This window comes from Cricetulus griseus (genome assembly GCF_003668045.3).
Source record: "Cricetulus griseus strain 17A/GY chromosome 1 unlocalized genomic scaffold, alternate assembly CriGri-PICRH-1.0 chr1_0, whole genome shotgun sequence".
NCBI lineage: Eukaryota > Metazoa > Chordata > Mammalia > Rodentia > Cricetidae > Cricetulus > Cricetulus griseus.
The window spans coordinates 130,585,872-130,613,165 of record NW_023276806.1 but is presented as its reverse complement, the minus strand read 5'-3'; the positions used below and the strand labels follow the sequence as shown (position 1 = coordinate 130,613,165).

General features: G+C 46.7%; 1 protein-coding gene and 1 non-coding gene across 9 annotated transcripts; one reads left to right on the top strand and one right to left on the bottom strand.

Moving 5' to 3' along the window:
- Positions 1–572: 572 nt before the first annotated feature.
- On the bottom strand, positions 573–19,003 carry Os9 (OS9 endoplasmic reticulum lectin). 8 transcript variants are annotated; one of them, XM_035450891.1, is made up of 15 exons: positions 18,737–19,002; positions 18,188–18,405; positions 17,389–17,452; positions 17,173–17,249; positions 16,835–16,933; positions 5,183–5,393; positions 4,973–5,074; positions 4,703–4,800; positions 4,478–4,529; positions 3,563–3,651; positions 3,087–3,368; positions 2,713–2,959; positions 1,739–1,903; positions 1,495–1,607; positions 573–1,311 (listed from the first exon to the last, which is right to left on the bottom strand). In XM_035450891.1, exons 1-15 carry the CDS (start codon positions 18,966–18,968, stop codon positions 1,186–1,188), a joined length of 2,175 nt encoding a protein of 724 aa, XP_035306782.1. In that variant the 5' UTR covers positions 18,969–19,002; the 3' UTR covers positions 573–1,185. The 8 variants fall into 8 exon arrangements, with proteins under 8 accessions (XP_035306782.1, XP_035306781.1, XP_035306783.1 ...); XM_035450890.1 differs by having other exon boundaries at positions 4,478–4,532; positions 18,737–19,001; XM_035450892.1 differs by having other exon boundaries at positions 2,713–2,902; positions 4,478–4,532; positions 18,737–19,000.
- Positions 6,078–6,182, top strand: LOC113833044. Its single transcript, XR_003480589.1, has one exon. It is a non-coding gene; the product is annotated as a U6 spliceosomal RNA (small nuclear RNA).
- Positions 19,004–27,294: the final 8,291 nt, after the last annotated feature.

Sequence of the window (27,294 nt, the reverse complement as noted above, 5' to 3'; positions counted from 1 at the left end):
CGGGACACATTTGGGGTTTCAGGATATAAAGAGGAGAGGATTGGGAAAGAGTGAAGCAATGGCTAGACACAGCCCAGCAGTACAGTGCTCACCTAGCACAAGTGGGGCCCTGGGTTGGTTCCCCAATATGGTAATATTTTTTCTAGAAGGAATAGGAATAGATGATGAAAGGAGGGATCAAAAGTCTCTTGTAGCTTTGCCGCTGCTTTTAGGATCCTCTAAGAGTTGCCTCCAAGTCCTCACCCCTTCAGAGCTGGTTTATAAGATAATTGCTGTTCTGTGTGAAGGCTGACACTCGGGGTCCCCTTCAGTCCTCCAGAGGACAATGCCTGGTCAGTTCACCCAGAAGCAAACCACATCTGGTGGACTTTGTTCGTTGGGCCTGACCTCTTCCTGAGTACCCCAGGCACGCTGATACTCTATGGGGTGGGTACTCCAGGTATACTAATATTCTCGGAGGGGGGGAACCCCAGGCACACTGATACTGTTGGCAGGGAGGACACAGTAAACAGGAACATAGGACATGTCTCCCATCCTGAAAAGACCAACCAAACCTCTCCCCACAAGGCCGATGCATTGATGGTCCAGTTCTTTATTCAGAAACCTGAAGCACATGGGTGGCTCCATATCCAACCCTTTTTGCTGGAATTGTGTGTGAGGTGGTATGTAAGGTCTCCTATTCTCTCAGTGACAGAGGTAAGGGCTCCTGACTCAGAAGCACAGATAAAGGGACAGTGGGAACAGGAAGGAGGAAATCCAAGGGAGGGGCAAGCAGTTCCCAATAGCAACAGGGTATCCAGGTGGGGTGGGGTGGGGTGAGGTGGGGTGGATGGAGCCTCTTTCTTGGAGTCTGATAAACTGTCCAGCTCGCCTGCTTTTCCCACCATGCCCTACTCACAAGACATGGTAAGAAGTCAGGGGACAGGAAAAGCCAAAGGGGCAAAGAAAAGGCATGTTGGGGAAGTGGAGCCCACAGGCCTGGCTGAGGTCTTAGGGTGGCTCTGGAGTCGCAACAGCTCTCCCTCATTGGGTCTCCACACTCTCTCTGAGCCGGACCCCTGAAGTTCAGAGCTTGGCTTCCAACCTGCCCTTTTGCCTCCGGGGGGCCCCAAGGTGGGAGATGAGGAGGAGGCAGAGCCAGTCAGGAAGATTCTGGAATCCTTGGAAGGCCTGGCAGCTCTGGTTTCAGAAATCAAACTCATCCCGATCCCCAGTGTCCTCACCGCCTGGAGAGCCCCACACGCGTCGGTAATTGCTCTCCAGGTCTTTCTGTCTCTGGCGCTCTTTATTGGCCTCTTCTGCTCCCTGCACCTGGGAGGAAGAGGGGGAGGGGCATTGAGCCGGAAGTGCTGCCTGTAGCTTAGGGAAGCCCTGTGCTGTATGTAGGACACCTCAGACAGCAGGATGGCCGGCCAGGGCGTAACCAGACCTTTATTTCAGTACCATAGAGGGGTGATCTGGGGGCCCAGGACTTGGGTGGGATTCCTCACTCACCAAGATATTGAAGAAGATCTCCTTAAGGCTTTTCGTGTCTTCATCAGTTAGCCAGCGTGTGTCCTCCTCGTTACCTTCAGCTCCAGGTCTCACAATTTTGATCTCAATCTTCCCTGGGAGGAGCAAAGTGGGTGGTGAGGAGAGGAAGGCTGGGGGCTGTAGAGGGTCCCCTGCCCTCCAGGTCCCAAGTCGGAGGACCTTGACCCAGCCCTGCCACTCCTGTGGCAAGCCCTCCAGGGCCCACCTTCCGCCGCGAGCCCCTCCCTCTCCAGCACTTCTTTCACCAGCCCCTCGATCTGTTTCAGCTGTGGGTTTTCCCGGTTCATCTCCAGGACAGTCAGATCCTGATTGGGGCCTCCATGACGGAGCTTGGTGACTCGGACCCGGACTCTGTGTTCAGGCTCCTCCTCTTAGAGGGGAAGACACAGGGAGACACAAAGCAGAGCATGTGACTCCAGGATGAAGGCTGTGAGGGTGGCTTCTCTAAGCCATGGGCTGGTTTGGATAGATACTCTCAGTCCCATGAATGTGATCCAGGGTTCAAAAACATGCCCTTCCCCAACAGCAGCCCTCCCCCTCCCATCCTGTAACTCTACCATCTCCTATAGGAAAACAGTGGCTTTCGGAAAGCCAGATCAAGCCACCTGCACCAAAGGTGTTTTGCTTTTCGGAGCAGGTTGGAAAGCCATGGCTTGGTTTTCCCCATGCTGAGATTTAATAATCAGTGTTTACCAAAAAGGTGGGATGGAAGGTTTGAAACTGGAATGTTCTATTTGGAACGCCTTCTCCACACGAGTAGAATTCCAGGAAATAAACATAAGGAGATGCAAGAAGGAATAACTGAAGTGTGGCCAGGTTGATGGCTCATGCCAGTGGGCTTGCCTAGTCACACTTGACAGCTGGCACCCCTGCCACTGCGTGTCCACCTCCAGCCAGGCTTCGCTATGCAAGCCCCCACCCACAGAGACCCCCCTTCTTCATGAGTGGGTGCTTTTCACCTTCTAGGCTCATGGTCATTTAGGGACTGTGTAAGTAAGTGCCAGGCAGAATGCTAGACAGTGGTGTAAAGAGCAAACCAGAGACCAAGGCAGACTTTCGCAAGGATGACTCTGATGTGTCTGTGCAGAAAATGGAGGGAGACATTAAGCTCCCAAAGGTGGAGCTCTCAAGGTTGTGCCCTCTGGGAACAAGACTCATGTTCCTGTGGCCTGCTCTCACCTGTAGGAGGTGGTGATGGGGGAGGCTTTTGAGGGACAGTCTTCTTCTTCTTGTGTTTCTGCAGCAGGTCTGGACTCTGGTTTTCCTGCAGCCTCTTGATGAGTTTATCCAGAGTGGCTGTCAGGGCCAGTATTGCCTGCTCCCGTTCCGACTCCTTTCTCAGGCCATCTGGGTCCAGTTCCTTCTCTGTCTGCAAGGCCCACAGAAGGCGGGAGGGGTGGGGGGTTAATGGTCTGGGGAACATGGCCTGTAGGAGATAAAGTGTCTTCCTGTCTTTCATCTTATAATTAAAGGCGCAGCCAGCACACTGGGAAGCGCTGTCCTGCACCGCAGACACAGGCATCTGTGGCGCCCCAGGAGCGCGAGCAGCTCACCTCCTGGATGATGTTCTCCAGCTCCCTCTCCATGCCGGCCTTAACCTCCGAGCGGAGCCGCTCACGGTCTGAGGGCAGCAGCATCCCTTCCAGCTCTTTCTCGAACTCTCCCAATAACTGCCGCTCATCCTCGTCTTCCTCCTCCTCCTCCTCTTCCTCCTCATTGTCCTCTTCCTCCGAAACAGCCTGGGGTTCATCCCCCTTTTCCTTCAGCTCCACCTCCCTCCGAGGGGCCTCCGTGGTATCATCTCCAGGCTGTTCCTGGTCTGTGCTTGGCTTTCCCTGAGTCGGGTGGGGAGGAAATGGATCGTTTGGAGGCTTCAGTCCTAATAGGCAAGTGTGGTCCAACTCAACCCTGGCAGAGCATGGCAGTGGGGGCCGCAGGAAGGGCAGGGTAGGAGCCAGTTCTATTGGGCCCAATTTGTTCCAGATGAATCTGGGAGGCAGGTCCCATTCTGCCCCTAGCAGGGCCATACCTTTTTGGTTCCACCTTTCAGTTCCTCTATCAGTCGAATCAAGTCTGCTGGGCTCCGGATGACTTTGACCTGCACATTGTTCTGAAGATCTGAGATGGGAGAGAAAAAGTAGGTATGAGCCTTTTGCAATTTAAGTCTTCTCTTCATGCCTGAGGAGAGGTGCCATAGGCAAGGACCACAGTCTCTACTTCAGGAGTGGCTGGCAGGCAGCTGAGAGACAGCAAAGAAACATAGATGTCAAATCACTAAGAACCCTCCTCCATGAACACCTGAATCTTTCTCTCTTTTTTTCTTTTTTGGTAAAACTCTAGTTTTTAGGACCATGGAGGAGATTCAGGGTTAAGGGCTCTTTGTCTCTGGATCCTGCTTTTTTCTGGGGGGGGGGGTGCTCAAGAAAGGGTTTCTCTCTGTAGCTTTGGAGCCTCTCCTGGGCTGTGTAGACCAGGCTGGTCTCAAACTCACAGAGATCTGCCTGCTTCTGTCTCCTGAGTGCTGGGACTAAAGGTGTGCGTCACCACCACCACCTGGTGGGACCCTGCTTTCTGCAGGTACTTGGTATCTGCTCCATACTGGGCATTCTACTTCCATTTACCCTCCCAGCTCTCTAGGATGTAGCTTTGCCCACACTTTATAGGTGGGTAAACCATAAAATTACATGACATTGCCTGGGAGTGCAAAGTTAGCATGCATGGAGCTCCAGTGCCCTTTGACCTCCTTAAGTGGTCCTGCTGTGAGCCGGGGCGGGGGAGGGGAATGGGGGATGGCTAAGTAGTAGAGCATCAGTGTTCAAGAGTCCAGGTTTAGTTCTTGGCCCCAAGAGAAATGGAGCTGGGGGGAGGGAGGGATGTTGATCTCTGAGTATTCGGCTCTACTCTACTCCCCACCTAAGGACTAGAGGAGACAGAGTTCACTGACCATTGGGAGGGTTGGAAGCTGGATCTTCTGTAGCCTCAGGGTTCCGGTTCTCCTGCTGAGGGGAAAAGGCAGACTCAGGCATGAAGGCTCTATACCCTCCCCCTTCATGCTCCTCAAGCAATACCCTTTCATCCCTAGCCTCGGAGGCTGCTTTGTAGACTTGGCTTGAGGGACCCTACCCATCCCAAAGCCCGAGCCCAGGCTCATCAGAGAGGCCATCCTCACCCCTGCCTGTGCCTCCTCTCCTACTGCAGCCTGTTCCTCTGGCTCATGCAGCATCTTCCAAAATTCAGATTCCTTGTGTTCCTTGGCTGGGCTGACATCTGGGGTACAGAGAACAGAGGGAATGTGAAAAGTGGGGAGAAGAGAGCAGAGCAGAAGGAGGTACACTCCCTCTTGTGGGTTAGTCACACACAACTGTCAGCATGAGGCAGTAAGACGGGGGAAGCAAGGTGGCTGTGGCCAGGTTCATGGAATGGCCAAAAGCACACTTACCTCCTTTCTCTGGGGTTACTCCAGCAGACTTGGTCTCGCCCCACACTTGGCGGTCTGTGTCTTGGACCTCCTCTGTGATTTTCTCCTCATGCTGCTTTGACTCTACCAGAAAAACAGTGTGCAGACAGGATAGGAACCCATTTCAACACTGGGCCTGCCTGACCCCATCCCCAGCTCTCTCCGTCCCCGGCTCATCTCCGTCTCACTCACCAGCTTGCCTCTGGAGGTAGGCCATGTACTCATCAGGCTGCAGGGCAGGGTGACAAAGAATGGCCTGTGGAGCAGCGCTGGCTGGGGGCCGGAGGAGAGGGTGGGGGCAGAGCCGAGAAGTCCGAATGGTCAGTACGTAGGAGCAGGACAAGGGCTCATCTACTCGATCAATGTAGTCCCCAGATATACCTGCACCCTCATCACAAAGGAACTGTGGCAGAGCAGGAAGGGAGAGGCATTCGTCAAAACCACCAAGCTACCTTTGGTTCTCAGAGCAGCTGTCTTGTGTTAAGCAGTTCTTATGTCAGACACTGGGCACCTGGGCATGTGTCATGTTACACAGATTCAATTATTTGGCTGTCACAAAGACCAAGCAAGGAAGGCATTAACATGCCTTTAATTCCAGGACTCAGGAAGCAGAGGCAAGTGGATCTCTGAGTTTAAGGCCAGCCTGGACTACAGAGGGAGTTCAGGACATCCAGAGCTAGAGAGAGAAATCCTGTCTCAAAAAACAAAAACATCCTCCCTGCCAAAGGGAAAGGCATTAGCACCCCAGCTTTGTGGTCCAAGACATGAAAACTTATCAAATGATGCAATTAAGGCACTTGCTCAGGTGACCAGCTGGTAAGAGGCAAAAATGGAAGGAAAATTAGGCAACTTAACTGTAGGTAGTCAATCAATCTTTGTATCTATCATTCCCTTGCTTTATACAAACATGGTGTGTAGGGGCTGGTGAGGTGGCTTGGTGGGCCAAGGTGCTTGCAATCAAGCCCAACAATTTGAGTTTGATCCCCACACAGTGGACAGAGAGAACCAACTCCTACAAATTGTCCTCTGATACCCCTATATGTGCTATGGCATCACTCACAATAATAATGGATTAAAAAAAAAAATGGCGCTCACCTCAGCAGCACACATACTAAGATTGCAAGGATACAGAGATTATCATGGCCCCTGGGCAAGGATGACACAAAGTGTCCCTCATTTTAAAACAATGTGTTTAAACATGGTGAGGCAAACCTATAATTCCATTACTCAGCAGGCTAATGCAGGACAGTTGCTATGAACTCAAGGCCAGCCTGAGCTATATAGCAAGTTCAAGGCCAGTCTGGGCTACAGTTTGAAAAACTAATCAACTAAGTGAGCTCAGAGACAGGAGCTATGTGAGCTGGCTGCTATAATCATAGCACTGAGGAGGCTGAGACAGGAGAATCTGGGGTTCAAGGCTAGCCTGGGCTACCTAGCAAGTTCAAGACTAGCCTGGGCTACTTAGCAAATTCAAGGCCAACCTGGGCTACAGTGAAAGATCTTGTCACAAAAAGGTAAAAGGAAAGAAAAAGAGCATTTACACTCTAATAATAAAAAGATAAATAACCCAATTTAAAAATGTTAAGAGTTGAACAGTCATTGCTTCAGGGAAGAGAAACTATCAATTAACAGATGAAAACACTATCAAGGAAGTGCCAATCAAACAATCCACACTCACCACAGGGCTATCGTGAGGAGGTTAACACCAAGCCCTGGCCTCACAAACCAATGGTGGGATTGGGAAATTGAACCACTAAGCTTGGGAAATGGTTAGACAGAGATGCATGAGGTTCCTGGGAGGGTCCTGGCTGGCCTACACAAGGTCAACATTCAATTCCGAGCCTGGAGAGAAAGGAAGTCCCCACACTGCACTTAGCGACACTGCCTATCTGAACAAATTTTTATCTGTTGTTTACTGAAATATTACTAGCAACTAGAAAAGTACATGGCATAGAGGGCTTCATAAATATTAGTGAACTAGATGAATAAAGAGCTCATAGTTAAGAGATTAATTAACAATATTAAGGGGCTGGAGAGATGGCTCAGGGGTTAAGAGCATGGGTTGTTCTCCCAGAGGTTCTGAGTTCAATTCCCAGAAACCACATGATGGCTCACAGCCATCTGTAGTGAGATCTGGTGCTCTCTTCTGGAGTGAAGGCAGACATGCAGGCAGAACACTACATAATAAAGAAATACATCTTAAAAAAAAAAAAAGGCCAGGCGTTGGTGGCGCACGCCTTAAATCCCAGCCCTCGGGAGCAGAGACAGGTGGATCTCTGTGAGTTTGAGACCACCCTGGTCTACAAGAGCTAGTTCCAGGACAGCCCCCAAATCCACAGAGAAATCCTGTCTCGAAAAACGGAAAAAAAAAAAATGATACAGTAGGAGACAAATCAGCACAGATACCAAAGGTTTAAACAACACAATTGGAAACCTAACCACATGTTCTCTGCATGCTTGTCCAGATACTGATGTACAATGCACCACAGAACCAGACTCGACAAACCTGACAGGGCTCAAAAGTAAATGGTACACTTTTCTGACTGAAACATAATTAAACAAGAAATCAATAAAATATAAACCTCACTTGTAATCCCAGCACTTAGGAAGTGAAGGCAGGAGAATCAGGAGATCAAGGATAGTTTGGGCTATAGGAGAGTGTCTTAAAAAGCTCTCCACATCCCCCAAAACAGACATATAGTAAACCTAGATACTAGAAAAAGAAACTTCTGGCAGAGCTGGGCATAACTCGGTGGATTTTGTCTACCATGCACAAGCCCTGCTTTGGTTCCTAGTACAAGAAAGGAAGGAAATCTGGGGGAGGGTGCAGCAGGGGAGAAAGGGGAGTCTCTTTAGGAAGATATTAAAAAATGGGGTGATGTAGCTGGGCAGGATGGTGCACACCTTCAATGTTGGCTCTTGGAGAAGCAGAGGCAGGAGGATCTCTCTGAGTTTGAGACCAGCCTGGTCTACACAATAAGTTCCAGGACAACCAGAGCTACACAGTGAGACCCTATTTCAAAAATAAAGAATAAAAAAATTAAAATTATGGGCTGGAGAGATGACTCAGAGGTTAAAAAAATTAAAATATGTCAGATCATACTTAAATAGTTATAGGAAACACACAGTATAAAACAATCTTTTGTCATAACAAAGGTTGGGGGTGAACAATTTCATTCAGCAAAATAGTGAGGTGGTGAGACAATGGGCATATGCCCACTGGGGTATTTACTACATAGCTGCAAAAACGTGGGAACAATGGACGCACTGCCTTGGAAAGAGCTGTAAGGAATAGTGTCGGGTATGGGCTCGCACACCTGCAAATCCAACACTTGAGTGAACCAGAGGCAGTGGCAGGAGGGTCCAGAATTCAAAGCCAACAAACAAATATCCTAAACAAAACAAAGGGATAGGGATTTCCTTACTGTAACTTGTGGGCAGATAAAGGAAAAAAAAGAAGATACTTTACAATTAAAAAGAAAGGGAGATGGAAAGGGATTTCCTATGGGCAAGAGCAGAATAGGGTCTGAGCAGGTGAGGGTGGGGGTGGCTCAGCAGGTGAACAGTGTTGCCCAGGTGTGAGAATTACAGAGAAGCCACGTGACCCAGGAGGGATGGAGCCCAATTACAGAAGCCAACATGCTGGTACCTGACCTACCTGGGAGGTGGAGGCCAGAGGACCAGGGGTTCAAGGCCATCTTCTATAAAGTGAGTTTGAGGAGGGCTAGAGCAACACAAGACCGTGTCTCAAACACCAAACTAAAACAAAAGCTAATAGAAGTATATAATGAACAACTGTACATGAATAAATCCAAAAAAATCCTATGAAATGGAAAAATATCAAGAAAAACATAACAGTAAAACTAGCCCAAGTTGAAGTAGAAAGTTTAAATATTCCTAGAACTAGTAACAAAAATGAATCAGGAGCTAAGTGTGGTGGCTCTCAGGAGGACGAAGCAGGAGACTAAGTAGTGACCTTGAGGCCAGCCTGGGCTACATATCTACACCCTATATAAAAAACAAAATGAAGCAAGGACTGGAGGTGTTGCTCAGAAGTAAAGCATTTGCTTGGCCTGCAAGCAAGCACGCACAGGATCCTGGGTTCAATTCTCAGCTTGGGGTGGGGGTAGGAACATAACCCAGTAGTTAAAAGTCTTTCTACAAAAAAAAATCTAAGACAAAGCACATCACAAACACTGTTAGTCTCCTCACGAGGCAGATCTCTGAGTTTGAGGCTGGCCTGATCTACACTGCAAACTCCAGGCCAGCCAGCACTATATAGTGAAACCCAATTTCAAAACAAAGCACAGAACAACAAAATCGTAGGTCAAGACTTAACAGATTAATTCTAAAAAAAAATTCCAAGAATAAAAAATTCTAATCATACATCGTCTTCAGAGTGTAGAAAAAGTGAGACTTTTTTTTGAGTTTGTTAAAAGTATTTTCATTTATATACTGTGTGTTTGCTAGTGATGCTGTACGAATGTTGGGGTGGAGGCCAGAGGACGGACTGTGGAAGTTGATTTTCTTTAACATGTGGGTCTTGGGGACTGAACCCAGGAGGTCAGGTTTGGTAACAAGAACTTTTAAACTACTGAACCATCTCTCCAGCCCCCCCCCCTTTTTTTTAATTTTCTGAGGTTAGCATGATTTTATCAACAGAATGGTAGAGACACCTGGAAAGTTACAAGGAGGTAACTAAGAAGGACTACTGAATTGCTCATGAGTAAACATACAAAGAGATGGCTTAGTGGGTAAATAAAGCATTTGCCATACAAGGGTGAGTAAGCACCACAACTGGAATCTTCAAAACACATGCAAAGCTCCTACAGCAAGATGGGGGTGAAGAGGATCCATGGAAGCTTATGAGGCTCCTAGGCCCACATGCGAGACATCAAAGATAGCCTATTGTGGCATGTTCCGTTAACTAAGCAAAGATGTGTTAACATTTGTTTCTGCTGCCTTTGTTAACAATGTAAATATGTGTTACATTTGTTTCTGCCGCATTTGTTAAATTATATAAAGATGTGTTACATTTGTTTCCCCTTGCCTGCCTAAGGCACCCAATTGGCCTAATTAAAAGCTGAACAGCCAATAGCCACGTAGGAGGGGAATAGGCAGGGCTGGCAGGCAGAGGGAATAAATAGGAGGAAGATTCTAGGCTAGGGAGGAGCAGACCAAGGGAGAAAGAGAGGGACACACCAGGGGCCAAGCAGCCACCAACCAGCCAAGCAACAGAAGCAGGAAAGATCTACAGAAGCCCTGAGGCAAAACATAGATGAAGAGAAACAGGATAATTTAAGTTATAAGAGCTAGCAAGAAATAAGAGTTAAGAAAAGGCCTAACATTCAAAACTAGTAAGTCTCCATGTCATGATTTGAGAGCTGGTTGGTGACTCAAAAAAAAAAAAAAAAAAAAAAAAAAAAAAAGCCTGTTACCATACCCTCTTTCTTTCTTTCTTTCTTTCTTTCTTTCTTTCTTTCTTTCTTTTTCTTAAGGTCCTGAGTTCAATTCCCAGCAACCACAAACCATCTGTAATGAGATCTGGTGCCCTCCTCTGGCCTGCAGTTATACATGCAGGCAAACACTGTACACATAATAAATCTTTAAAAAACAAAACTGTGTGTTAGTACACTTGAATCCCAGCACTTGAGAGGTAGGAGGAAGATTGGGAGTTCAAGGTCATCTTTAGCTTCATAACAAGTTCAAGACCAACTTGAGCTACGTAAAACCCATGCAAAACAAGTAAATTAAAAAACAAAAAATCAAGTCCAGAGAACGTCTACCTGAGTCCTACAATCTGCCTGAGTCCCATGGCATCCACTGTGTGTCTTGTGTCTCACACTGAAGTGAATATATGTCACCCTGAAGTGAATGTGTGTCTGTCCACTTAACCAGAATCCCAAGCTTGTACTGTCTGATGTGGCCTTAGATTCTTCAGTGAGGGCTCAGTATGCAAGCCTGGACCTGGGTCATGTAAGGAGGGTCCCTGCTGGGCCAGCCTGTAATTCACCAAGATGGCAACACAGAGGCAGAGAGAGAGAGAGGAGAGGCAGCAAGTACAAATTCTTCAAGCTTTTTAGAACACACAGAGTTGCTTTTTGGCCACATATATGTGAACCTACCAGAAGGGTGATATAGTACTGTTCAGCAAGGAACACCCCTAAAGGTTACCATGGCAAACCTGGAGTCCACAGTGCCGCCAACAGTGCATACTATTGGTGTTGTAAGCAAACAAGTTACAGGCAAGCTTCTTGCCAAGAGTATGAACCTGAAAACTGAGCATGTGAAACATGTAAGAGTCAGACAGCTTCCTGAACTGGTGAAGGAAGAAAAAAAAAAAAAGAGGCCAAAGAGTAAGAAACCTGGCTTTGACAGCAGCACAGGGCTAAACCCAAAGCAGTTCCTATGGACTGACAGGAAGTGGCCAGTTTCTTGTCACTGTGGGGAACAAACAACCTATATTGTAAACAGAAGGAGGCAAAAGACCATGATCAAACCTAGATAAATACCCAAAAGAGTCTCAAAGAAAAAAGCCATTCATTCACACAGTAAACAACTTAGAAGACAACAGCAGTCTTACCACGCCTTTGACCCCAGCACTGGGAGGCTAAGATTACACAGTGAGATCCTGTCTCAAAGAAACAAAAACAAACAGCCTCTGAAACCAAACCAAAGACAACAAAAATGAAACACATGGGTTTAGACAGACGCTAAGAATATAGTTCTGAATTGAGGTAGAGATGTACTGAAAATATACAAACTACACATTAGAATTGGAGGGGCTGGGAGTGGTGGCTCATGCCTTTAGTCCCAGCACCTGAGAGACAGAGGCAGAAGCAGGTGGATCTCTTTGAAATCGAAACCAATCTCATCTATAAGAGCTAGTTCCAGGAACAGGCTGCAAAGCTACACAGAGAAACCCTGATTCAGAATAAATAAAAAATAAATGAAATAAAACGGGAGGGATGCAACTAAATAGTATTCTGAGCAAAATGGGTAGCTTTAAATATGAAATTAGGAAAGAGCCTTTAATACAAAATTAGTGAGGTGGACATTCTGCTCAGGAACTTACAGGATGGACCAGAAGTCAAAGGCACAGATTCAATCCTCAGGTCCAGGAGGGGGAAAAAGTTACAAGAAAAGCTACAAAGCCAGCAGGATGGTCACTGACACACAAGTAGACAAGTCACTAGGAAAACGGGCAAAGACAATGATAGTTAAAGAAAAGTGTAAAGGGCCTGGAGAGATGGCTCAGAGGTTAAGAGCACTGACTGCTCTTCCAGAGGTCCTGAGTTCAATTCCCAGCAACCACATGGTGGCTCACAACCATCTGTTATGAGACCTGGTGCCCTGGTGCCCTCTTCTGGTGTGTAGATATACATGGAAACAGAATGTTGTACACATAGTAAATAAAATCTTTAAAAAAACTATTAAAAAAAAGAAAAGTGTAAAGGAATTGGGCAGTGGTAGCGTCTTTAACCCCAGCACTCAGGAGGCAGAGGCAGAGGCAGACTACAGATCTCTGTGAGTTGGAGGCCAGTCTGGTCTACAGAGTGAATTACAGAACAGCCAGGACTTACACAGAGAAACCCTATCTGAAAAAACAAAAACAAAAACAAAATAACAAAGTGTTAAAGGGGATAAGAGAGTATTGTTTGTTTGTTCTGAGACAGTGTCTCACAATGTAGCCCTGGCTGTCTTGGAACTCCTTATTTAAACCAGTGATCCTCCTGCTTCTGCTGTGTTGTGATGACAAGAGACTCTTAAAGACCAGGAAGTGTAAGGAGAAATGTAAAACAAAACCATTCTGAAAAAGAATTCTTTATCTGATGCATAGCCAATGATTAGCCAAATTCCAAAAGTTTAAAAATATAGCAGGCTGGCGTTCTTACACACTGAGGAGAGCAGTGTTCCTAAGTAGGGTAATTTGGCAGCACATATCCAAATTACACAAGTCTACTTCCAGGAATATAATCTGCATATACTCTATAGGTACAAGAAGACTGTTCACTGCAGCAATTCTGTGTTAATAAAAGCTTTAAGACAACCTACATATCTATCCGTGGGGAACCGTTTAGGTAAGAGATGGTGGAGATGTGTAACAGAAAAACGGCATCTGTATAAGATAACGGAGGGCTTTTTTATATATTCATGTGGGATGAGTTGCAGATATGTGCCTATAAGCACATTTTAAAAGTCTCTGTGGGCTGGCAGGATGGCTCAGTGGGTGACAGTGCTTGCTGTGTAATCCTGATGACTTGAATTTGACTCCGGGAACCCATGGTGGAAAGAATGAACAGTTATCTAGGAATTGCAAACTGAAAACACAGCAAGACAGCATCTCACTCCAGACGTAACGGTTTTTTGTTTTGTTTCAAGACAGGGTTTCTCTGTGTAGCTTTTGACTGTCCTGGAACTCACTCTGTAGACCAGGATGGCTTTGAACTCACAGAGATCCACCTGCCTCCGCAGAAAGAAAGGTAATGTTTAAACGGGTTGTCATTTATTCATCCTATTCATTGAGTAAATGGTTGGGTATCAACTGGTACCAGGCCCCACCCCAGGAACTAGGATATAGCAAGGAACAGGACAGGCATTGCCTTTCCCTTCTTGGGGCTCTTTTTTAGTGCAGCTAGATGGAGGCAGATATTACAGAAGAACATCTCAGGCAATGATACATGCTCTTGTTGTTTTTGAGAGGCTCTTGTTCTATAACCCAGAATGGCCTATAACTAAATCCCTATGGAGCCCAGGCTGGCCTCAGACTTGGCAGTTGTCCCCTGCCTCAGACTCCTAAGTGCTGGGTTGTAGGGCTGAGCCATGCCAGGGCCAGTTTATGACACTGACTTTGAAGAATATAAAACACTGGACTGGTTTTGTATCAATTTGACACAAGCTGGAGTCATCAGAGGAAGGAGCCTCAGTTGAGGAAATGCCTCCTTGAGATTCAGCTGTAAGGCATTTTCTCATTAAAGTGATCAGTGGGGGAGGACCCAGCCCATGGTGGGTGGTGCCATCCCTGGGCAGGTGGTCCTCAGTTCTGTAAGAAAGCAAGCAGGCTGAGCAAGCCAGGAGAAGCAAGCCAGTAAGTAGCTCCCCTCCACGGCCTCTATTGGCTCTTGCCTCCAGGATCCTGCCCTGTTTGAGTTCCTGTCCTGACTTCCTTCAGTGATGAACAGCAATGCTGAAGTGTAAGCCAGGTTAACCCTTTCCTCCCCAACTTGCTTTTTGGTGATGGTGTTTCATTGCAACGATAGAAACCCTGACTAAGACAAACACTTAAGTGTTTACCAGGATGGAAGGGGACCTGTATATTATTGAGTCTAACCTGAATGAAGAGACAGAGTCAGCCACTCAAAGAGCATCATACTGTCCCTGGCAGAGGGACAAGGCCACTGTGACAGAAACACAACGAGTATTTTTATCTCCAGCCTGGATTTCATTTTGAGTCACAGAGCTAATTGCTGACCGAACATCACCAGTGGGATGTCTATTGGGCCTCTTGACCTCCATATGCACAAACCCAACCCATCTTCCTTCTTCAACCTGCTCCTCACACTGTAGTCAATGACAATTTGCAGCCCACTGAAGCTAAAACAGTCACAGTAGTCATCCTCAAATCTGACCCATGTCCAATCCCACAACAAATCTTATTGTTTCACCATCAGAATTCATCTACAACATGGGGGTGGGGGGCTGACATAAGCAAAGTACAATGATAAACACATCTGAAAATATCAAGAGGGGTTGGGAGAGTTGGCTTGGTGGTTAAGAAAACGTACTGCTCTTGCAGAAGACACAGATTCGATTTCCAAGACTCGTAATGGGGGGCTCACAACTGCCTGCAACTCCAGTCCCAGGGGACCTGACTCCCTCTGAGGGCACCTGCACACACATGGTTCACATAAACACACACACACACACATGCCTAAATATTTTTTTTAAAAGCTTTAAAACGGCAGCTGGAGGGATGGCTCAGGGGTTAAGAGCACTGGCTGTTCCACCAGAGGACCTGGGTTCAATTCCCAGCACCCACATGGCAGCTTGCAATTGCAACTGCAAGCTGTAACTCCAATTCCAGGTTATCTGACACCCTTGCAAACATTCAGGCAAAACACCAATGCACATAAAAAAAACAAAAGCTTTAAAGCAGTTTCCTCTTTAAATAGCTTTAAGTGTTATAGTGAAACCCACTACTTTATATAAAATTAATTAAAAACAATTAAAATTAAGTGGTGGCACACTCCTTTAATCCCAGCACTCAAGAGACAGAGGCAACCTGATCTCTGTGAGCTCAAGGCCAGTCTGATCTACAGAGCAAGTTCTAGGACAGCCAAGGCTACACAGAGAAGCCCTGTCCCCCCACCCCCATCCCCACCACCCAAGACTGGGTTTCTCTGTAGTTTTGGAAGCTGTCCTAGAACTTGCTCTGTAGGCTGGTCTCGAACTCACCACCTGCCTCTGCCTCCCAAGTGCTGGGATTAAAGGTGTATGCCACCACCGCTGGACGACAGGCCTCATCTTGAAAAAAATAAAATTAAAGGACAAAAGTAAATCCATTTGACTATTTTCTGTCACTTCCCGGCACCACTTGGTCACTGCTGAAACACTTGGATTTTCTTTGTGAGGCAGAAGCACCGAATGGTTTCTAGGACCAGGCAGAAGTGGCAGCACATTGGAACCAGCTCACACCTCACATGGACCACCTGGAAAGTTCTGGCAACATTGCAAGATGGTCCATGTCATACTGACAGCTTGATTTGGGCATGGAAGGAGCAGTCACACAATGAATAGCTGCTAACATTGAATTATTCTTTCCACTCTTGGGATTCGGTATTCAATACTAGTGCACAATTGATTTAAAAAATCTATTTTACATAAAGTTGGTATAGGTAGGTGTCACGTGGTTCTCTCCAGGTATAGACTAAGCCTTTTCTGCATGCTTGTCTGTCCCCAGTCAGCTATAAGCCAGGTGGTAGAGACCAGTGGTTAGCAGGCTATCGACCAAGATGAAGGTGAGAATTAAAGAGTCCCAACCACAAGGCAAAACAGGGTTTTCTTTTGTTAGTTTTTTAGTACAGTATTCTCCATGAATTTCATGATAGTCTTGAGATCACAATGCTCCTACCTCAGCCTCCAACTTCCAACCAAAGAGAGGTTTTTGTTTTTTGTTCTGGGATTACAGGCTTGCATGAACCACCATGCCCAGCCCTGAAGAGTTTTAATAGATCCTTAGGATGACTGGGCTTTGGGAGAACCGGCCCTCTTTCCTTCTCACACTCCCTCGTTAGCAACAGTTCATAACCGCCCTAACGCTGCTACAGTTTAACTCAATGCCTCCTGTTGTGGTGATCCCCAACCATAAAATTTTTTCGTTGCTACTTCATAACTATGATTGTGCCACTGTTATGTAATGTAAGTATCTGATATGCAACCCCTCTAGAAGGGCTGTTTGTCCCACAAAGGGGTCTCGGGACCCACAGGTTGAGAACCCAGCCTTACTGGCTTCCTTCAGACTCATTTCTTGTGTTAACATCTGTTTTCCTCCATACAAGGCCTTCTACCCATGCAGGAGCTTCCTATTTGCTGCTGCTTCACCAGACAAGTTAAGACCAATGCCTCAGTGCTCCATCCAGAGCATGGGGGAGTCAGAGACACTAACATTAATAATAGCTCAGGTGAGTGTGAGAAGTAATGCTGGAAAGATTAGACATAGCTGGAAGCGCTCCGGGAAGCACATGGGAAACACAGAATTAAATCCAGACAATGGCATTTAGTGGCGAACTAGATCTGCCCTCCACCCAGAGAAAGTAGACTGTTACTCGGGACCGCTCTCCTTACCCGGACTTCCGCTTCTCGGGGCCTCCCGTTGAGATCACACTTGGACCCATTGCCGTAAGTCTGGCTATGGTAGCGTTTCAGCCGATGCTGCTTGGAGGCCTGGAGAAAAAAACATCAGGAGGGACAGAGAGGGTGTGACAAAAAGAAGCAAGGTAGAAGAATGACCCCAGCCTCTGGCAGGGACCCCGACATCACAGGAGTCCCGATCCCAGGGGACTTTGTCTTGATAGGCACCGAACCCCGAGATTCACACCAGCTAACTCTTGACTCTCCCCTGTTGCCTGAGCTCTCAGTCCGCAGCTAGGCCTGTACCCATTCTGACCCCACACTCCTGTTACCTTGGCTGTTTCATCATCCCAGTTGAAGGCTGACTGATAGTAGCCGAGGTAGAGGACGTCACCTTTGATCTCTGAGTCTGTAAGAGAAGCAACAGGAAAGCACATTATTCTCGCTCGTTATGATATCTAGAAGGGAGGGGACTGGAAGGGAAGGGCGGTCCCCTTCCACACATGACAGTGAAAGCTTGGGGAAAAAAAAATCTAAGAACGAATCACCTTCCATATGGTACTGCTGGATATGGCGTCCATAACAGAATTCATAAGTCCACCAGTCCTTGGTCTGACAATTAAAAAACGAACCATCAGGGGGAATGAAAATCCCTCTTTTTGAAAACAGTCTCCTGGTTCCAAAACATATAAACTCCCATTTAGTTCTCATCTCTCTCTCTGTTTTCTCGTTCGTTGTCCAGACTCTGCGAGAAGGGACAGCTGTCTCTTTCATGGTTGGAAACACACATCTAAAATATGCCTACTTTCCATATGTGTCCCTTTTTCTTTCTTTCTTTCTTTCTTTCTTTCTTTCTTTCTTTCTTTCTTTCCTCTTTCTTTCTTTCTTTCCTTCCTCTTTCTTTCTTTCTTTTTCTTTTTTTTTTGTCGGGGGACAGGTGAGACAGGGCCATGCCATGTGCTCCAGCTTGGGATCATAGACTCCCTGCCCACCGTAAAGATAAGACATCGTGCTATCCTTGAAGCTCTCAGACGAAGACTCCCAGAGGTTCAAGCATTAAATGAACTCCCCCCGAATACAATGGAATCCTGAGTTAAGACCAAACAGGGGCAGCTGGCGACTTTCTGGGTAAGCGCCTGCTCCTCCGTCTATCAGTAACCCTTCCCCACATTCAGCAAAGGTGATCTGTGGATGCAAGAGTCTTTGACCTCCACACATCGTCTGTAAATATATCTAGTACACCAGTGGTCCCTGAACTCACACACACACCCCGCGCCCGAGGACCCACTCCTTCCCTAGCACTTCAGTTGTCATGACTACATCCCACCCACCGCCCAGTCCTTTCACCTTCAACAGACAGGGAGCATCTCTCATTGGGCTCAACAATTCAGGAATCCCAGGCCCTTGGTAAGCGGGTGCCTCTTCCTCCCTTTCCCGCTGGAAGTGAATGGCTCCAGCTGGCAGGCGGCACTCATAGCGCTGTTTATACTTCGAAGACACAACCACCACGTCTGAAGCTTGGCTCTGGGAAAGAAGGGTCGGGAAGGGGGGCAGGGAGGTAGAGGCTGGGATCAAGAACAGCGAGATCCCTCTTCAGACCCTGGGGAAGTAAGTGCCCAGTCGAAGACAGAAGCCACAGGTCCTCCAGCTTGCATTGTCCGGGCGGCGGGAGGGCGGGCGGGCGGACGAGCCGAGGAAAAGGGCGCTCTCACTTCCCCACCCGGCGGAGTCTGGGTGCTTTCACCGTGACCCGGGGACCCGAGGTGCACAGCGGGAAGCCCCACCCCTGCCGGTGCCAGGTCCCCCGGGAATGGGTCCGCCTGCGATTGCCAGCTGTGCCGTGTGCGCACCAGCTGCCCTTCTCCACCCCCTTAGTCTCCGGAGCCCGGCTCGCACCTGCCCTTCCTCCTTCACCGTGTGCGAGCCCCTTCTTCTTGCATAGGACCCTCGCCCCCACAGCCCTCACCTGCCCTCCCATGACAGGCAACGGCAGGATCTGGATGCCATAACGCATCTCGCTCAGCTCCTCCAGATTCAGGCTCCCGACGGCCCCCGTCAGCCGCGCGGGTAGCAGGAGCCCGAGCGATAGCAACCCCAACACACTGGACAGCAGCGTTTCCGCCGCCATCTTCCGCTCCGTCTTAGCTAGGGACGCTCCTTCCGCCCCGAACCTGGCAGCGGCTTCACCCTCCCATTAGCGCCCGGAGCTCTCATTGGCTGCTCCGTCCATCTCTCTTACGTAACCTGTCCTCATTTGTAAACGTGGCGTCAAAATCTCCAGGGAGGCGGATCATCGCTGTTAGGGTGGGTGTGTGTGGGGGGGGAGAGAAATCAATCTCTGATCATGATTGGCCAGGAGTAACAACCAATCATCAACGAGATTGAACCCCGCCCCCTCGCTCTTTATTCCTGAGAGGAGTGGTCTATGGCTGTGTTCTTTTTGAGCGTCTCTGCCCTTGCCCAGCATAGCGCTTCTGATCACTTTGTCATGGATTTTTTGCTATGTATGGCGCCCCCATCGGGCAGAATATTGAGGCGGATGGTGGGGTGGGGGGTACCTTTGGAAGTAACGTAATGCCTTTTGCAAAAACAATTACTATACAGAAGCATGCCGTACAGAAGCATGCAAGTATATATACACACATACTACTTTAGGGCAATCAAATAATCTGTGTCAAAACCGGAATTTGTCCTTCAGTGAAATTATCTTAAGGGGCTGAGTGGGGTAGTGCATGCCTGTAATCTCAGCGCTTGTCAAGCGGAGACAGGAGGATCAGTAATCAGGATCAACCTCATACATATGGTGAGTTCGAGGCCAGCCTGGGATACATGAGACCCTAATCTCAAACACACAGACACATGGCAGATGACTTGTTTAGCATGTGTGACGCCTTGCGTTCAATACCCTCACACAGTATAAACCAATCATGCTGGTATACACCTGGTATCCAAGCAGTCATCCTTGGCTACATAGAGTTCCGCCCAAGCCTGGAATGCAAGAGACCCTCGTCTCAAAAGAAGCAATAACGGAGCCAAGAGTGGAGGCAGATGCCCATAATTACAAGCTGACACAAAAAGACGGAGAGTTGGAGGTCAGCCCAGCTTCTACATGCAAAATCTTGAAGAAACAAACCAACAACAGCAAAAAACAAACAAAAACAAATCCCCCTCCCAAAACAGGCATGGGAGAGGAAGGAAAGCAGGGGAGAAAAGAAAGGAGAAAAATAAAATAAAGGGGGCTTCTTGTCAAAGTTGGGGTAGGACTGAGGAGCTTGGGGAGAGCATTTCTTTTGTTCAGACTGTAAGAGAAAAAACCTGTGAGAACAAAGCAAAAGGGAAACGAGGCAGTGGTAGGAACATTTTGGAAGTTGGAAATCAAATAGAATGATAGCTTGCTTAGCAACCCTGAGAATATTAATTCCTAAACAACAGCAAGTGAGAGTAATAACATTCCTTTGGGAAACCTACTATGGGGAAGCTTACTACCCCCGTAGAGAAGGAGATCCCAAGAATATTCTTATCAGTCTTATCGTAATGAAATAGACATGAATCCTATTATAATCACAGTCCCTGGCTGTTCTGGGACTCGCTCTGTAGACCAGGCTGGCCTTGAACTCACAGAGATCCACCTGTCTCTACCTCCCGAGTGCTGGGGCTAAAGGTGTGTGCTACCATCGACTGCCCAGCTACACAGAAAGCCAAGCATCGTTATCTTTTTAAGGAAAAACTTTTTAATATATAAGAAAGAAACCAAGACAAGCAAGAAAGGAAAAAGCAAATGGGAGGCTAGAGAAATGATTAGGGGTCAGGGGCATTTAGTATAGGCATGAAGACCTGAGTTCCATACCAGCATTCAGAAAAGTCACACTTAGCCCACGGAGTGTAACTCCAGCTCAGCGGGGAAGAGTACTGGCTGTTTTTATGTCAGCTTGACACAGGCTAGAGTCATAAGGGAGTAAGTAGGGAACCTCAATTGAGAAAATGCCTCCACAAGATCCAGCTGTAAGCAAGCCTGTAGGACATTTTCTTAATTAGTGATTGATGGGGGAGGGCACAGCCCATGGTGGGTGGGACCATCTCTGGGCTGGTGTCCTGGGCTCTACAAGAAAGCAGGTTGATCAAACCATGAGAATCAGGCCAGTAAGCAGCACCCTCCATGGCCTCTGCATCAGCTCCTGCCTCCAGGTTCCTGCTGGGATTAAAAGTATGGGCCACCACTACCCAGCTTAGATTTATTTTTATTTATGGTCTTGTTTCTTTTCCAGGAACTTCTAAATTATAAAATATTACACAACGAGGCATGATGAATGTAGTGGTGCATGCCTGTTATCCCACTACTCTAAGGCAGAGGCAGGGGAATCAGTAGTTCGGTCATGTTGAGCTACAGTGGTAGTTTGAATGTAATGGGCCTCCATAACCTGGTAGGGAACGGCACTATTAGGGGCTGTGGCTTTGAAGTGGGTATGGCCTTGGAGGAAGTGTGTCACTGTGGGGGCGGGCTCTGAGGTCTCCGATGCTCAGGATACCATCTAGTATCTCAGTTGATTTTCTGTCGCTCAGCTATCATCTGCCTGCATGCCGCCATGCTCCCCACCATGATGGTAATGGGCTGAACCTTTGAACTGTAAGCCACCACCTCAATTGAATGTTTTCTTTATAAGAGTTGCTATGGTCATGGTGTCTTTTTGTTTGTTTGTTTGTTTGTTTGTTTTTTGTTTTTCGAGACAGGGTTTCTCTGTGGCTTTGGAGACTTTGGAGACTGTCCTGGAACTAGCTCTTGTAGATCAGGCTGGTCTCGAACTCACAGAGATCCGCCTGCCTCTGCCTCCCGAGTGTTGGGATTAAAGGTGTGTGCCACCAATGCCCGGCTCATGTTGTCTTTTCACAGCAACACAAACCCTAAGTTAGACGACTATATAGGAATTGGAGGCTAACCTGGGCTACATGATATTCTGTCCCAATTTTTTTTTTTCGAGACAGGGTTTCTCTTTATAGCTTTGGAGCCTATCCTGACAATTGCTCTGGGTACCAGGCTGGCCTTGAACTCACAGAAAGGCACCTGCCTCTGCCTCCTGAGTACTGAGATTAAAGGCAAGCACCACCAACGCCCAGCTCTGTCCCAATTTAAAACAAACAAACAAACAGCAACAACAAAAAAAGGCAGCAGCAACAATAGAGAAGACTGTCTTGAGTATATTTATTTAAGGGACAATTATCTTTCATAGGAAAGGGGTATTTACAGGCCATTACAGGCAAAAGCGGTACTGTCCAAGCTGAGTGCCCCTTGTCTGAAATGCTTGGGAAATAGATTTCAGATTTTGAAATGTTTGTAAACATACAATGAGATATTTTGGGACATGAGATCAGTCTAAACATCAAACTCATGTCTTGAGGTAATTGTCTACAATATTTTTCTGAACCTATGCTTTGTTTTCTTACTTTTAAAAGATGTTTTAAGCTCTGTTTAGAATGTATTTTTCTATTTTTAACCATGTGTATGTGTGGGTATGTGCTCATATGTGCTAGAGGAAGCATGAGATCTCCTGGAGCTGGAATTACAGGTGGTTGTGGGCCATCTGAAGTGGATGTTGGAAACTGAACTCCAGTGTATGTACTTAACTACTTAGCCGTTTCCCTAGCACCCTGGGAAGTACTCTGACAGGCCCAAACATGCTCATGGCATGTCCTGCCATTCCCTTCTTCTCTCTTAGGCTAAACCACTAGAGTCCTAATTGGCCACTTTCTCATGCCAGACTCATTCTGAAGGGACCAGCTCCCTATTTGGGCAGCCATGACAGCCGAACACATACTTGTCTGACCTTGCCTTGGTCACTAGGAGGTTAGGTGCCTGCCTCGTAGCAAGGAACCAATCAGAAGTTAGCTGGTGGTGCTATGCTTTACAGCTCTGGGTGTCCTTTACGGACAAGTGCACAGCAATGGCCCACAGAGCATAGCAACCACCCTGGGAGGGTCTATGGGCCATAACAACCAGCTGACCAATCAACACAGGGCAAGCCCTCCAAGCCTGGATCCACACCAATCCTGAGCCTGTGTGTATCCCTAGACACTCCCCTTACGCTGCCCTATAAGATCTCTATGCAGATGCTTCGAGCTGTCTTTCCTAGCCATCCGCCATGGATGGATGGATGGAAGGCCCGAGCTAACATGGGGTTAGCTCGTTAAACAACTATAATAAAGCCTCATGCAGTTTGCATCAAGCTTTCGCCTCCACCTGGTGATTGGGGTGACAGAGGTCCTGGGCTGAGATCCTGGAGGCCTGAGCTTCTGGGGGTCTTACACTGCCCTTCCCTTCTTCTCTCTTAGGCTAAACCACTGGAGTCCTATTTGGCCACTTTCTCATGCCAGACTCATTCCTGAGGCTAATCACCAAGGTCCAACTATCAAAACATCAAAATCCCCCATTTGACTACCCTAATTAATCTGCCCAATCAAAGTCCTCCATTTGGCTACTCTAATTAACTCCAATCAAAACCTACCAACCTGTCCTGGCTTCCCCTTTTTCTCCTTAAAAATTACTACTGCTGAGCCACTGGTTGTTGTTTCTGACCAGTTTAGGTTTGGCCACCCTGTCTCTCTATCTTGCTTGATTAATAAATCTCCTTTGTGCTGAAACTTCGATGTCTGGGTGAGTTCTGTGCCAACTCCAAAGCCCCTTCACCCTGTTTTTATTTATTTTTTAATTAATGTTTACGTGTGCCTAGGTGTGTGTCTGTGCATATATGAGTTCAGGTGCCCAAAAGCATAGGTTCCCTGTAACAAGTCTTTCTGTCCTGCCAGCCATCTCCCAAATAATGATATGGAGACTTCAGATTACTTATGAAAACTCAGCCTATAGTTTAGGCTTGTTCTAACTAGCTCTTCTAATTTAAATTAATCCATTTCTATTAATCTATATTGTATCACATGGCATTTTCTCTCTTCCATCTTATACCTCCTGCTTCCTCTTCATGTCTCCCGGCTTCTCCCAGCCTAGATTCCCCCTGCTCTTCTTTTCTCTCCCTGGAAATCCTGCCTATACCTCCTGCCTTCACACACTGTACAAATATGCCACAACAGGTCTTAAAGAGGATGTGTAGAACCATGGGGGTGGGGAAACCATGTGAGCTATAACATGTTAGCATTGATCTTGACAAGTTAATAGGCACCAGTCATATGTTAATGAAAGGGCCACAAGACTCCCTTTTTAGCATGCAGGAACTTTCTTTCAGACCCTTAAGGAATGGGGACTTTTGTCTAATTTCCTGACCTTGGGAAAAGGACTTGGGATCAGACAGACATTCCATTATAGAATATTGTAGTTTCTTGTATGGCTTAGTTTATTCAAATAGCTAAAGCTTAAAGAGAGCAAAGACAAACCTAGACAAATATGAGTGTGAACCTGATAGACCTTAGGAATTTATAAACCTTGATTACCAAATATACCTTATTTATCAAGCATATATTACTTACCTAAAGTTTCTAGCAGCTTGTATGGGAGTAGACAGAGTTATCACACTATATGGTTCCATGGTGTCAGGGATGTTTTTCCAAAGAAGTATTTTAAGAGACTGCCATGGTATACATTTGCATCCTTCACCAAACCTGGGACAAAATTTCCCAAAGGGAAAGGCATTGGGAACTCCCATAACACAGAGAAAGAATCATTAAAAATAACAGTAAAAAGATGCTGGGGAATTGGGATCCAAAAAAGTGAAAATGCTGGAACTTTGACGAGCAGCGCTGGTCTCCGTTTGGTGTACAGCAGAGGAGGATGTCCTAGAGTTGGAATTACAGGCAGCCGTGAGCCATCCAGTAGGAGTCCTGGGAATGGGACTTGGATCCTCCGCAAGGGAAGTTCCTACTCTTCCCAGCCCCTTGGGATGGGTTGCTTTGGTTTGGTTTTGGTCTTCATTGTTTGTTGAGACAGGGTCTCACCATACAGTCCTGGGTGGCATTGTAGGAGTCTGGCAGTCACTGTGTCAAAGGTAAACATTAGAACAGAACAGTTGTTTTCTAGTGAAGGGACCAGCTCCCCATAACAGCTGAACACGTATTTGTCTGACTTGCCTTGGTCACTAGGAGGTCAGATGCCTGCTTCGTGTCAAGGAACTAATCAGAAGTCAGCTGGTGGTGCTTTGCTTTACAACTCTGGGTGTGCTCTGGGTGTAATTGGGGTGGCCGAGATCCTGGGCTGAGATCCTGAGGGCTTGAGTCTCCAGGGGTCTTTCATTTGAGGGCTCGTCCTGGATTTGCGACCACCCCTCACCTGAGTGGAGTCAATCTTGGAGGTAAGGTCGAGCTCGCAATTTATATGTATCTATATGTTTGATGTTATGTTTTGTCATGTCTCTTGACATTCTGATTTGAATCTGGATTTGTGCCTGCACAGGACCTGTATTTGGTAATTTGGACCACAGGGGAGGTAGACATGCCCTGCCTCCCCCCCGCCCCCACTCTGCTTCCCTCCCGCTCTATAATTTTGGTTTGGCACCATGTCTGTAATTTGGTCTGCCGCACGGTTTGTCCTGTCTGTATTGTTGGTCCTTCTGTTTTTACTGTTTGTGTCTGTTTCCGTCCTCCCCATGTGGCTAGCCATCTGAAATTCCGAATGGGACCCTAGTTTGTGTTACTGTGCTGTCTGTCCACGTTTCACATTTGTGCTGTGTGCTTGTTAAGCTTCTCTTTCTGTCCTTACTGCCTACGCACGCGTGGGTCAGGGGTCTTTTCTTGCTGCTCTGAGCACGTGGCATGTGGGACAGGAGTTCCTCTGCCATGTGCCACTGGTTAGAGTGTGCTGAGGCACAGTCTCCTGTCTCCGAACTCCAACCACTGCTGCGGCCCTCACAGCTGAGCCTGGCCGGTGCAGGTGAGTCTGTCTTTCCATTCTCACCTGCCCGTCTGTGAGGCATGCGAAGTGGGGCTCTCTCTGCCCCAACTGCCATCCTGCTGTGGATCCTAGCATGGGAAAGTTTCCCTGCCCTGAGCACATGGCACAGGGCAAGTGAGCCAAAACAGAATGGCCTTAAAGTTATTAAAAACCATAAAAAGGACTTTGATAAGAGTTTTTATGATGACTGAAAAATGAGAAAAAATGTAGGAGACTAAAGTAAAAAAAGAAAAAAAGGAAAGGAGAAATCTGTCTAAGAATGTTTAAGGGAATCAGGAATAAACTAAAGGTATATAAAAAGTTATAGAGGGTCAAAGCAAGTTTTAGAACATCAGAGGAAAGTTGCCAAAGGTCAGAGGAAAGGTTGTTAAAAGTCAGAGAAAAATGTAAACTGTTTGCTATGGTTTCTCATGTCTACAAATAGTAAATTTTAAAAATTGGTAACATAAGTTAAAGTTTTAACCATATTAGGTTAATTCTGGTTTTAAAGGTTCTGTTTATTCCTCAAGTAAATTATGTACGCTTGTTTTAAAATGTTCTGTTTCCTGGCATAACCTGAGTTCTGTTACAAGCATACAGCTAAAACAAATGGTGCAGGTCACCGACATTTTGCAGCCAGCCGCATGGCAAGCTGGTCACATGGCTGACTGGTAGCCATTTTGCTGAAGTTAAAAAAAGACACTTAAACTGCCATCTTGACTAAAGGTGACCACATGGAAATTAAGAGGTACCATCTTAGAAACAAGTTTTTCAATTAAGATTTAAAATGTAGATACTTCTATATATTACAGAAAGACATTAAGGGATTTTAATTTTCTTTTTAAAACCAGTTTTTAAAATGTTTATGTTTTTAAAAATGTTTTTATTAATGTTTGTACTTAAAGAGCTTAAATTTAGAATCTTTTTTTAAGCAAAGGCCGACAATGTAAAGTTCTTGTTTTATAAAAGCTGCTAATCTATTATAAGATGTTACAGTTTATGTTTTCAGAAGTTAAGTTTAGGGCGTTGGTGGCACATGCCTTTAATCCCAGCACTTGGGAGGCAAAGGCAGGCGGATCTTTGTGAGTTCAAGGCCAGCCTGGTCAACAGAGCGAGTTCCAGGACAGGCTCCAAAGCTACACAGAGAAACCCTGTCTCAGAAAGAAGTTAAGTTTAAGCAAGCAGCTAAAATGTGTACATGTAGCTACTGTTTAAGAAATATAAGGTAATTATATGCAGTTTTAAGCTCAACTGTGCTGTTTCAAATATTTTTTAATTTAATATTTATTATGTATACAGTGTTCTGCCCAGGCCAGAAGAGGGCACCAGATCTCATTACAGATGGTTGTGAGCCATCATGTGGTTGCTGGGAATTGAACTCAGGATCTCTGGAAGAGCAGTCAGTGCTCCTAACCTCTGAGCCATCTCTCCAGCCCCCAAGTTTCAAGTATTTTACTAAGTTAAAACCAGTTACACTCAGACTAAAAATTAATTAATTACAGAAATTAGACCTTACCTAGCCACCTGTGTGCTTAATGTGTGCTTAAGGCAAGTAACTAAAACAGACAGACAGACCTCTAATGCTTCA

Excerpts from the sequence above, each read along its gene's own strand:
- Os9 (XM_035450890.1), bottom strand. The coding sequence starts at position 18,968 with ATGGCGGCGGAAACGCTGCTGTCCAGTGTGTTGGGGTTGCTATCGCTC. Across the intron at positions 18,406-18,736 it reads CGGTGAAGGAGGAAGGGCAG|CCTCTACCTCCCTGCCCCCC; the intron begins GTGCGAGCCGGG and ends TCTTGATCCCAG. Across the intron at positions 2,960-3,086 it reads TGGAGAACATCATCCAGGAG|GCCATGTTCCCCAGACCATT; the intron begins GTGAGCTGCTCG and ends TATCTCCTACAG.